This window comes from Excalfactoria chinensis, chromosome 5, assembly GCF_039878825.1.
Source record: "Excalfactoria chinensis isolate bCotChi1 chromosome 5, bCotChi1.hap2, whole genome shotgun sequence".
Taxonomy (NCBI): Eukaryota; Metazoa; Chordata; class Aves; order Galliformes; family Phasianidae; genus Excalfactoria; species Excalfactoria chinensis.
The window spans coordinates 4263708-4275929 of NC_092829.1; the positions used below are offsets into that span (position 1 = coordinate 4263708).

At 43.9% G+C, this 12222-nt stretch overlaps 1 protein-coding gene across 4 annotated transcripts in view; it reads left to right on the forward strand.

Annotated features, from left to right (window-relative positions):
• Nucleotides 1–1252: 1252 nt before the first annotated feature.
• ARID4A (AT-rich interaction domain 4A) overlaps nucleotides 1253–12222 on the forward strand; it is a 43806-nt gene continuing 32836 nt past the window's right edge. For all 4 annotated transcript variants that reach the window (XM_072337646.1, XM_072337647.1, XM_072337648.1 and 1 more), the window contains exons 1-5: nucleotides 1253–1393; nucleotides 1957–2028; nucleotides 3107–3217; nucleotides 5554–5619; nucleotides 6444–6534. In XM_072337646.1, coding sequence (XP_072193747.1) covers nucleotides 2023–2028; nucleotides 3107–3217; nucleotides 5554–5619; nucleotides 6444–6534 — 274 coding nt within the window. In that variant the 5' untranslated portion in view covers nucleotides 1253–1393; nucleotides 1957–2022. The remainder of the gene's footprint in view (nucleotides 1394–1956; nucleotides 2029–3106; nucleotides 3218–5553; nucleotides 5620–6443; nucleotides 6535–12222) is intronic.

Consider the following 12222-nt stretch of genomic DNA (forward strand, 5'->3'; position numbering starts at 1 on the left):
AGTCAACAGCACGCATTACTGACATGCATTAACTTTACTACAACTTATCTATGCTATTACCTCAATAAAATCCCCACAGTTGTCCCTTCGCGCTTCCTGAAGCATCAAATTTAATCAAAGAGAACACAAGCTTGAAGCGAGATTTAACTTACAAACTAAGGTAGCCCCTTATTTCATTCAAAAAACTTCAAAACTGCATCCAGAGATCCTTTCAATAAGTTCATTAAATATAAGTTTTGTAGCCGAAAACGAGCTACTGAAACGAGGGCGCCCATAGAAGGGCCGAGGCCTGTCCGCCTCCCGCGGCGTTACCTCACCGCCGGCCCCGGCCCCACCTGGGCTGACTGACCGATGGACCCCCAGCAGCACGGCGGGCAGGCGGCCCCGCAGCCCCTACCTGGTGCCCAACGAGCCGCCTCAGCGCCATCCCGGCCCGAGCGGTTCCGCCGAGCGCCGCCAGAGGGACCCTCCGCCACCGCTTCACTTCCGGGGCCGGCCGAGCGCCCTCCGCCATCGCGGCCGAGGGGGAGAGAGAACGGCCGTCACCGCCATCACTCGAGGGGCTACGAAGACGAAGCGACGCGCTGCCTCTTCAGAGCACCGGAAGGGCTCGCCGCCGGGCCTGCCGCCTCCGTGAGGGCCCGCTGCCAGGACTTTGGCCCCGCGGCTCCCCGCCACCCCCCGCGGGAGAATCGCCGGCCACTCCCGCCGCCTCCCAGCCGCGGCCTAAAATGGGAAAGCGCCTCACACAAAATGGCGCCGGGAGGCTGACCGCCGCGCATGCGCGTCGCGCACCCCGGCCCGCCGCCGCCGCAGGACGCCATCTCCGCCCGCGCCCCCTCTCCGCTCTTCCCCTCGGCCCCTCCCCTACGCGTTTCTAAGAGACGGTTACCGCCAATCGCGTCGCGCCGTCGCTCTTCCTGACCCCCGAGCTCGGCCAATCGGCGCGTTCGCAGCTACATCCGGATCCAGCTCTCGCCAATCAGAGCTTAAGGAGCGCTGACTTCACTTCAACCGCCGCCAATCGACGGGCGCTCCAGCGAAACGCCAATGGAAAGTCTCCGAGGCTCTACCTGCGTCTATGTCTGACCAATAGGTTCCGTCTGGCTCTCGGCGACCAATGGAGGTGCTGTCCGCGGCGCCCAATCCGGGCGGGGCAGAGCCCCCGGGGCGTCACGAGGGGGCCAATGAGAGTTCGAGCAGGACCGATTCTGCTCAACAGCTTGTTATTGGGCTCGTCGCTGGCGATCCGCTGTGAGTCCGGGCTGAGAGGAGGGGGCGGAGCGGGGCCGCGCTCAGCGCCGCCGCTCGCGGGGCTGTCGTCGTCGCGGAGGGGACTGCGGCGCCGAGCCGAGCCGAGCCGGGCGCTGCCCACTTCGCTGCGACTTTCCAGGTAGGAAGCAACGAGGGCGGCTCGGCAGCCGCAACTCCGCCGCCGTCCCGGGGGAGCGCCCGGCCCCGCCGCCCTCCCGGCCCCGTTGAGGAACGGCCTGAGGCTGAGGGGAGCGGGACGCCCGCCTCTCCCTTCCCCCCAACCGCGAAGCGGGCAGCGGGAACGGGGACTCCGAACTCCGCCTCCGAGCCCCCTCCGAGCCTCCCTGAGCTCCCGCCCCCGTTCCCCTCAGCCCCGGGTGCGCGGGGAGGGGTTTGCTCGTCCCGCTCCCCTCGGCTCCAGCCCCGACTCCGGCGGCCGAGGGGGGCGGGGAGGAGCGGCTCGGCGGGCCGCGGAAAGTTGCGAGGGCCGGGGAGGGGCGGGGAAGGCGGGAGGCAGGCCGGGCCCCAACGCCCCTCCGTCAGGAGTTGCCGCCTCGGGGCCCTCCCCGCCCCGCGGCCGCCGCCGGGAGCGGGAGCAATGGCGACGTGACGCGCACCGAGCGGCCCGGGACGGGCGGAGGCTCCCGCCCGCCGCCCTCTGACGGCCGGAGACCCTCAGCAGCTCCCGCTCTTGTGTTGCAGCGTTTCCCTGCCTGGCTGCGGCGAGGAGAAGCCTCAGAGCTGGAATCCCTCACATAACCGGTAAAAATGAAGGTAGGAACTCTTCTCTCTCTTTCCTTGAGGTAATTTCATTTTTCGCCGCTGCTTTAGCTGCGGTTGTCTGGAAACGCACTGAGTTGCTGCCCCATCGGAGTGCTGCCTTTAAATGCTTCCTGTATCAGCAGCTGCTATTGCAAGTTTGCAAAACCACAGCTTTTGTCCCGCCTGTGCTGCTGCTGGTTCTTTTGGCCAGTACAAAGGCTCAGAGACGGCGGGGCAGCGCACAAAAGAAAGAGAAACTTTTCTTGCCTTCAATTAAACAGCAGCAAAACAGTTCCTTAATGTCGTGCGCCGATTTCCTGTCTCGATGGACGTTTTGGCGTGCTGCTTCTGGCCTTGTTTACCACTTCTTACATGCCCAATAAAGTGAGGTTTGAAGTAATAAAGTCCAGATTAAGGAAAACACGAGGAGAAATATTTCTTGCTCTTAACGAGCGTGAGGCAGTTCAGCTTTCATAAGGGATTGCAAGAAAAAGAGAATAGTTAACAACCGCTCAGATGATGAGAGTAAATCTCTCTAGAGGTCTCCGTTTAGTCAGCAGGAGGAAAAACTCCTATATATAGAATGCTATAGACGTAATTGTAGTTATTGGTATGATAGCAGTCTCAAATTGTCTGCCTCACAGGACTGCTTTCAACAGGAAAAAGCGTGGTTATCTTTTATGCCGCAGTTCTGCTGTTGGAAGATTTCTTTAATTCTTCTGAATTAATTGTCATTTTTATTGTTTGTTATTACCTTTTTTATTATGAGGTGTTTTAATGTGAGTTCAGTACCCACAGAGGTGTGCCAGGCATGGCACAGAAAGTAAGAAGGTGTTTTTTGGTGGTCCTTTACATTGGGAGGATAACTAAGCAGACAGAATCAGGGCTCAGCATCACTGTGTGTAGCAAAACCTGCTGTAACTTATTTCTTTTTGTTTTATTAAAGAGCAATCTGGTGGCATTTCTGATTACAGACTTTGTATGTAGTGTCACGATTGAGAAGTTCAGATGAGAAATCAAATGTGCACTGTTATAGCTGTAAAAATAACTGAGGACTAAACTTTGTTCCTGTTTTTTTGCTCCTTACCAGGCAGCAGATGAGCCTGCCTACCTGACAGTGGGAACGGATGTCAGTGCCAAGTACCGCGGTGCCTTCTGCGAGGCAAAGATTAAGACAGTGAAAAGGCTTGTGAAAGTCAAGGTAGTATGCTGTGGTTTGTGCCGGCTTTGTTAAAGCGCTGTGTTGAAAGAGCTGTCGGAGAAGATCAAAATCTTGAAGATGAGGGGACGTTCATTGCTTTCCTGTTTGAATTTTAAGTCAGAAATGAGTTACGATTTTTTCCAAGTCTTCGTTCAGGTGGATGCTGAAACAGGACTGGGCTTAAACATGACCTGTCTGTGCTGCTTACTTCCTGATCACAGTCGCCTCCTGTTTGTGAATGCATCAGTTTTACAGCAGTCAGTTTTGAAGATTCTCATAGAGGCTTATGGCTTTACATGAGTAATAAGCAAATGCTTCAGGAGCAAAAATTCCCTTTCATTCCAATTGACAGTCAGTTTTACTCCAGAGGTGATGCTATAATAAATCAATGTAAGAACCAAAAAGGTGGCAAAAGAACCTTCTTAGATCAGGTTTTCAAGATGTCCAGGAGAGTTATCTGTTAGTTTTAAGCATCTTGCTGCTGCTTTCACAGCAGCATGCATAACTGTAGCTAAGTTCCTGTGCAAGTGTAGTACTGACACTTCATATTCATTTATGGTGACTGGTCTTATGCCAAAACAAACAAAAAAGAAGGTCATTATTTTACTGTTGCAGTTCTATTGTTAATGCTAATGTGGGAAAACAAGAGTCAAACCTAGTTAAATAAGAGTTAAGAATGCAAAGTAAATATAGAGCTTGCTTTGTTCTCTTACATTCTTTCCACTTCAAGATAACTGTCCAGGATATGTAAATAAGGCATTAGTGACCCCCAAAACCTTGCTAAATAGAGATGAAAGCTTTTTGTAACTTCATGTCTAAGTTTTCATGTGCTTTAATGCTTACATGAAGTAGAACAAGCTGTCAGCCTCTTTGGTTACATAGGCAGAGTATATCAACTATATCAGAGTTCTTGTCATGATTTAAAAAACAACCAGTTCAGATCTTTCAGTCTTTTCTCCTGTTCTTAGTGAGTACATAGAAATTTGTGCCCTTCTTTGAAATCTGTGTGAAGGAGTTGCTTCCTAGAAAGCAACGTGTTGCCCTTCCTGAGCTGACATCCTTCGTTTTCCCACCTGTGTCTTTGGTCTGAGTATTAAGGCTGTTTGTAGGTGCGAGTTTCTCTGTCGAATGATATGCATTGTTACTCCATGATAAGTTTTGTAGATCCACGAGGCTGCTCTGACTTGGTGGCCATTCCTGTCGCTGAGTCTAAATTGTAAAAGAGCAGTTGAAGTTGTATCAGTAATCGTGATATTTTAATGTGGACTGTATGGGCACGCCCCCATCTACCTCTGAAGTCCACAGAGTCCATCAGGCTTTTCCTGAGTAGCCAGACGACTTGTATTCATCTCTGTGCTGATAGAGAATTGTAAATAAAAACAAATTGTGTTGTTTTGAATTCATGTTACTGCAGGATGCATTTTAACACGCTACTGGTTTTTATAAGTACAGCTGCAGTGTGAATTGTGCTTATATGATAAAGACAGGGGAGCACAAAAACTGGGCATCTTAATCGGTGGAAAGGGAATTCCATGAGTTTTTGATTCCTGAGAAAAGGTAGGAATTTGGGAATTGTTGGATCATACACTCTGGGTACTCAGGTAGGTCTTTTTGCTATAGGAAATGGCAGTGAAACAGTTAGTCCGTTAACATCTAAATATTCATCTTCTATGTTTCTAAGCTAAATCTTTGCAAACTCAGGGATTCAACTTGCCCAGGCTTATGTTCCTTCTGTGTTGTCATGCTTACTCTCTCAAACACAGGACTGTAAAGGGAAAAGTGTTTTACTTCCTCTTTTTAAGTGATTTTAATCACGCTTTTAGTGGTTCTCATCTTTACCATAGAAACTTTCTCCTGTTCATGGTAGCAGCAGTGGTGGTATTGTGGTCTGTTCAGTGTTTTCTGGATAAGTATTTAGCATAGAGAGCGTTGTATTTTGATTGCAGTTCAGTACCCAATGTGTTGTCAATGAAGTGATATGGGTAAAGTAGAGAAAAAGCACACAGATCATCTGATCTCTAGGCTCAGATCCACGTGTACCCCAGGTTGCATCAATATCTAAACTCATATCAAAAGCTGAAGTTCTTTTCCTTGGAACATCTGATGTTTTATTTGCTCTCTTCTTTGACTGTAGTGTTTCAGGTTGAGTGTTCAGTGTGCAGGTTGGGCCTTCCTGTGAATAAAGCCATCCACACTAAGGGTTTTTGCATTCAGTTGTGTTTGACTGCGTTTGATGGAGAAAATGTTGATTTTCTGAATTACTACTATTGGTTTTAGACTTTTACTATGCCATTATAAATAAGGAATGCATTAACAAGCCTATGAATGTCTTTCAGGTGGTCCTGAAGGGGGATAACTCAACTCAGTTAGTTCAAGATGATCAAGTGAAAGGACCTCTAAGAGTATGTATAATGTATGCCTTTTACTGCTTAATCTCATAGTAAATCAACAGGAGGAGGCCTGTTGCTTTTGGTTGGGTTGATTCTGAATAGTCTTAACTCATGTAGTTTTTAGGTGTTTATTCCTGTTCTCCATGTAGCTTCATATGCCAACAGAATTGCACATGCTGTTTTTGAAACCTGGAGATCCTAATTCCACAAGGGTAAATTCAAGCCCATTAGATAGTAATAAACATGATTGTTCTAAAAGTGTTTTTAAAGTAGTTGATGTATTTTATATAAAAATACATGTTGATTTGTGTTGTTACAGTAGCTGAAAGTTGTCTGCTAAAACAGCTGCATTATAGAACACTGCAAATTGACCTTTTAGAGATCATCTTTAGTAGCTGCAAATACCATTCCATGTTACCTGAAGTCTGATCTAGCTGATGGTGCACTAAAGAAAAAATGTTAGAGGTGTTTTAAAGTGAAGGAAACAGTAGTGATTGTACACACATCCATAGTGAAATAAGAGTTACTTTGATTGAATAGTTGAATATTTGTTTCCAATTAGCACTGTATTATTTCTTGTTAGAGGATAAGTCATGCTGAAATTGGATGCCCCAAGGTCCTTACTGCTTTATTGTCTAACTAGAGTTCACCCTAAGAATCTTTGTTCTTACTAGCTATGCAACTACATTTCACAAAGTAACATTTAGCTAAAACGAATCTTCAACATTATCAAAGTAAAAACCTGGCTTACTTAGAAGAAATAATGCTTGCATGAATTCTGTCTCCCTTATTTGAGTTTGGGATTATGTGTAACTTTGGGATAACCCTTTTGTCAGGTTGGTGCAATGGTTGAAACCAAAATGCCTGATGGATCCTTTCAAGAAGCTGTTATCAGCAAGTTAACAGATGCTAGTTGGTACACTGTAGGTAAGTAGCCACGTGCTTCGGTTGACAGTCTCTAATCTTTGAATAATACATTTCTAATTATAGATAATAACGTAAGTAATTATATTCTGTGTTGTAAGAGCTGAGATTTTGAAGGGAACTTTAAGTCTTCCAGATCTCGTTTCCTTAAAAATAGAACAATAATTATTTGATGTCGAAGGAGGCTGTAGCGAAGGGCTCGGCAGACAAGTTTTATTTGGCACAACGTCCATATGCTGATGGTGGTTTCACTCAATGGAATTCAGAATGGGTTTTGCAGATTTTAAGACATGAACTTCAAAATAGCACTTCTGGCTGAGTATTTGTGACACGTATTGACTGACTGGCTTGCAAGCGTTCTTTCACTGCATGCAGTCTCATAAAAACAGCAGCAGCACCCATAGCTTCTGTATGTTTGGAAGTGGTTCCTCTGTTTTATGTAGAGCTGAGGGTTGTGTTTTGTATGGAGTAGCAGAAGAAAGGAACTTTTTTTATTTTATTATTTTTAAAGGAATTACACCTAAAAAGAAAAGAGGGGGCGTTTTTTTCCTAACTTAAAATTAACTGTAACCTTAAATCGTATTCAAACATCGATTCAATCTAAAGTAAACTAGAAAACAAATTTGCTTCTGCAGGAGGCCGCATTTTTTTAATTACTGACACAAACCTCAGAATGCACGATCATCACAATTTCAGTGTTGAGTAAGGATTCACTGCAAGAGAAACGTCATTGTTTCGAATAAATGGAATTGCTTATTCTGATATCTGGGCTTTTCTGAAGTAGCTCTTGCACTGGAATAGCCAGCAAGATTCAAGTGATACTATATAAGCAAACAAAAACACCCCCCCAGTAATTGGATCAAATAGCTTTGCAAGTATCAAACTTGGAAGATTCTTAATTGTACTGTATATTCTGACATTCTGCTCCACTATATTTGTTCTGCATTTGTTTGTTCTTAATATCCTTCCATACAGTCAGCTCAGGTTTTTCTTCATGTTCTTCAGTACCCTGCTGAAGAGTCCCATCTAGCATGGGATATCACTTTTATTTTGGTTTTGTGTTGTTTGTGTGTTTTAAGACACAAAATACTTTCAGTAGTCCAAATTTCCCATTGCAGTAGCTGAGATTATTTAGTTTTTGATGGGATCACGATAAGTCTGTCAGTGGAAATCATTTCAAAGGGTTTATCACGAGACGTTTATTATTATTGCATGCTGTAAATATAAGCTGGTTGACTTTCCAGCTGACAGTGCTCACTGCTCCTTGCATTTTATTTTTTTTTAACTGTCATATATCATTAGCAAATATCAGGAAGGGCCCGTTTACTGTGCAGGTGACCAAGCTGTGGCACAGCCTGCTCAGAGGCTGCGGGATTTGTTGTTTGGAGGTCTTCAAAAGCCATCTGAGCACCCTGCTCTGAATGGCCATGCTGGAGCAGTGCTGAAACCAGGTGACCTCCAGAGCTCTGTTCCAACCTTAACTATCTTGTGACTCTCTGATCTTTTTTTTCCTTTCAAGAGTGTACGTAGCTCTAGAATTCTGGGTTCAGCTGTAAGTTGTGGTATTCAGGTGGAAGAGGCAGGCTTATTTCAGAGCGCAGAATGCACTCAGTCTTTTGGGTCTTATAGTACAATATAACATACTTGATCAATCCCTCCTACCTTTTTCTTTTTTTCCCTTTCTTAAGTATATTTAGACAGATAGAATGGAGGAAAATAAGGTTGTATGTTTTTCATATTAAGGCTGCTAGGATTTTGTTAAACTTTGGAGCTGCTGGGAATGAGAGGGGATTTAAGTAATTGTGTGATAAATCAGTATGTAATACGGCATATAGGGTATATGTACATATACATCTGAAAATACCATTGTAAGACTCTGGGATTGCATTTAGATCTTACTAAAGTGGTTATGAGCAGGATGTGGTGTTGTGTTTATAGATACTGAAAGCAGAGGTAGCGTTGACCAAGGTAAGCACATTGAGAATTTTATATCTTTATAACTTGGCTATTTAACTTTATAATTGTGGAAATGCTCTTGCTTGAGTACACAAACATTGGAGTGTGAGAAATAAGCCTTATTTTTTAGCCTGCTTCTCCCATTGGAGCTTTGTAGAAAGCTTTGGATAAGTATGGAGTGTATGTTTATGTTGCTGTCAAGTAAACAAGAGTTGAATTGGTTCCCCTTTAATAGATGGTGGCTGTGCTCCTTGGCAGTCTTATTGACTGATTCAATTGAAGCTAAGAAGTTGAAAGGGAAGTGGATTAAACAGCTTTTCCAGCTCTGAAATGTTTTCCTGAACCATGGTCAGGCTTCAATTGGAAAGCACAAGAAAAAGCTTGTGCTTTTAGTGTGTGCTTCTCCTGTACTATTTATTTTCTGTTTTATGGATCATCTCTTTGTGATTCAAAAGTACAACCGATAAGGGTAGGGAGATCAGTAATATATGTGGGTTAATTAATAAATAATAATTTGCTTTTATCACCAGCATAACAGATCCACAAAATCTCTTTTAACGTTTGTTTTTTTGCCTGTTAGTGGTGTTCATTTGCCCCAAACAAGTAAGGCTCTCTACTTTTATGGTAGCTGCTCTGGAATCGCTATTTCACCTGTTACCACATATAGTAATGCTGTTATTGTAGCCATTTAGTCGTGTTGAAATTTTCAGCTGGACTATTTGAAATGCCTTCAAAAATCTCTGAGCGCATGAGTAGGTGAAGAGACACAGCTGTGGGGAGTGAAGACTTAACAGAGTCTGGGAAACTCAGTTGCACAACTGAGCCCTCTCGTCTGCTTGATTGAATCTAAAGAGAGATGACAGGGCTAGCAGAGTAAGTTCTTTGGGTAACAAATGGCTCGGTTGGGTTTTTAGTCTTTTAAAGCTTAATTATTTTAAATGAACTTAAAGTTTTTTGAAGTGCTGCATTGGTGTTTTTGAAGTGCCGGATATTTTGCTAAGTGATAATTACGTAGCATTAGAGCAGTCTGTCAGATCTGCTTTCAGCTGAGCCACGTTTGAATTACAGCTAACTTACTGAACATCCACTCAATTCTCTGTTAATTTATAAGACAGGTCACACATCACACCGCACATAGTTATGTGTTCCTTTTCTGGAGTTTTCCTATCATTACCAGAATGTCACAAAACAGAAATCCTTGCATATAAGTTTAAGGAAACGCTTTTGTACAGCTTCTTTTCTAAGCTGAAAGCAATATAGTGTCTACATAAAAGTACAAAACTGCATTTCAGTTCTTCAGTCTGAAGAGTTGCTGTTAAATCACTCCCTTTTCTTGCTTCATCAAAACAAGTATCATCTTCCTTTTGATAATACCAGTAACCTGCATGTGCTTAGATCTCTTGTTGAAGATGTGCAATTTAACCACTGCTACAGCATTGAATGAAAGTAAAACCAGACCAAATACACTGAGCCTTGTGTCGTGTCTCTTGAGCGATAAAATCATGGAGAAGTCTTTCTAAAGAAAGAGAAAACATGCAGCTAACTTTAATCATTTTACCTCTGAAACGTAAGGAAAATACAGAAATTAAAAGCACTGATGAGCACTTGTGGTTTCTATTAGACCTTGCTGTCACAGTAGTGCTTTTTATACCATTTGGAGTGAAAAGGAGTGTGGTTTTTATATTTCTTAGAGAACTATTGCTTTCAGGCTTTTATGTAAGGTATCTTTTTTATTTTTTATTTTTTTAACTTATCCTGAAATTGCAGAATATTTTAGTATAAATAGTAATTAATTTTGCTCATTCTTTTAAATGCTCTGCGAATCTGTAAAGACAGAAGAGTTTCCCTTTTTGGCTCTGGCGCAGTGCTGTACATCAGCATGGCCTATCCAGCTGTGCCATGGGCCAAGCACCACTTGTGAGATCTCTGTGAGCCCCTTTCCCTTGCTTGGGCTGCCCTGCAGATTCACATGGGGTAACTTCCTCCTCTCTTGTGGTCACCGTGGCATTTTTCAAGGAATGCTGTTATCTGAGTGTGTGTGCTGAGGTGGTGGGGGTGTTGATAGCTGACTGTTCATCCCTATGCAGGTAAAGTTTGGCTGGTCTGGGTTGTTGTGGAAATGAGGTCTTGGCCACAGGTTGTGTCAATTTGAGGTATCACATTTAGGAAGCGATGGGTAGTGCATGCCTCATTCCTGTCTGGAGGGTGGATAGAAGCATTCAGTCACCAGATTTCATCCATTCTAGAGGCTTGCCAGTTTGTCTTTTCATAATGTCTCCAGCAGGCTTTTTGTAGTATGCGCAAAGCTGGAGTCATTTTTGTGTGGCTGGTTGGACCAGTTCTTCTTCCCAGCATCCTGTTGAGTTGTACAGACCAGAAGCATCACTTCATCTTCTGGCTATGTGTGCGTCACCCAGGAATCCTAAAGGACAAGTGTGGTAGGGGAACTGTCCAGTCAGCCCCCCTTCACTGGTACTGCAGTCCTCCCTGACCCACCACCAGCTGCTTCATTTTGTCTCTAAAATATTGCTTGCTTGGATTTTAAAGAAATCCCATGTTTACCAGAGTCACTCCACAGGGCGTATCATGGATTAAGTGTGCTGCAGCGCACACAGAACTGTGCCATAGCTGAGTTGGTTGCTTTCTGAAGAACCTGGGAAATAAATGAGCAGCACAGCATTTTGTGCTCCAGCACCTGCAGGTAGGGGAGCACATGTGGGAGGGGAAGTGCACCAACTGAGCCGTGTTACAACTCATAGCATGGAGCCTTTGCTTGTAAACCTTCTTTGTTACAATGTGGACAGTGCCTTATAAAAAAGTTATTGTGTATAAATAAGACTGTAGAGGTACAAAACGGTACAGTAATGCTGTTTGATATTGTATACAGTAACACTGTACTGTTTTGCTAAATGCAGGGAGGTTTTTTTTTGTATTTCAAATCTATGTAACAGTAGTAAAATTGCTATAACATCTCAGCAAAAAAGGCTTTCAGGCAGTAGGTTCTTACAAGATGATAGCCTTCTATAGGGGGAGTGTCAAGGTTTATTCTTTAGTGCTTTCAGGGACATTTCATACGTACCTGAGCAGAACAGTTCCTCTAGAGTTGTTTTCTTTGTAAAATACAACAGATCACAGAATTGTGTGGTCTCCGAAGTAGCAGAGTACATTGCAGCATCCTGGTACAACGATGAGTCAGTGATTAGTGCAGTCCTTATCTGCAAGGTTATTCAACAAGCGCAGCCTGAATCCTGGTACTTTCTATATTGTTTCCACAATTGTTAAATGAAAAGCTAAAGAGCTTTCACTCATTTGTAGATGCGTTCATAGATAGTCATAGATGGCATCTCTGATAGCTCACAAATGACACCTTAGGCAACTAGTGAAATAGTGAGGCAGTTTTTACTAGTTGGCGTGTACTTTCATTGCTTTAGTAGGCTTAGAAAACTTGGAATAGGAAGAGGAATAAAATAAAAATGCTCCCTTGCTATGCAGTATGGAATCTCTCCTCTTTTGGTTAAGGGTGGTAACAGGACTTGTTAGCAAGCAGATGCATCTTGGAGGGTTGCTTTCCATATTTACTTGTTTGTTACAAAACTGCCTTGTTCAGGTAAGACTGATCGCAGTGTGTTCAAGTAATGTAACTTTTGAGGACATTACCACTGCTCTCCTGCTTTGTTCTCCTTTTTTTTCTCTCTTTTATTTTATTTTTTTTCCTAATCTTGGTGATATCTCATA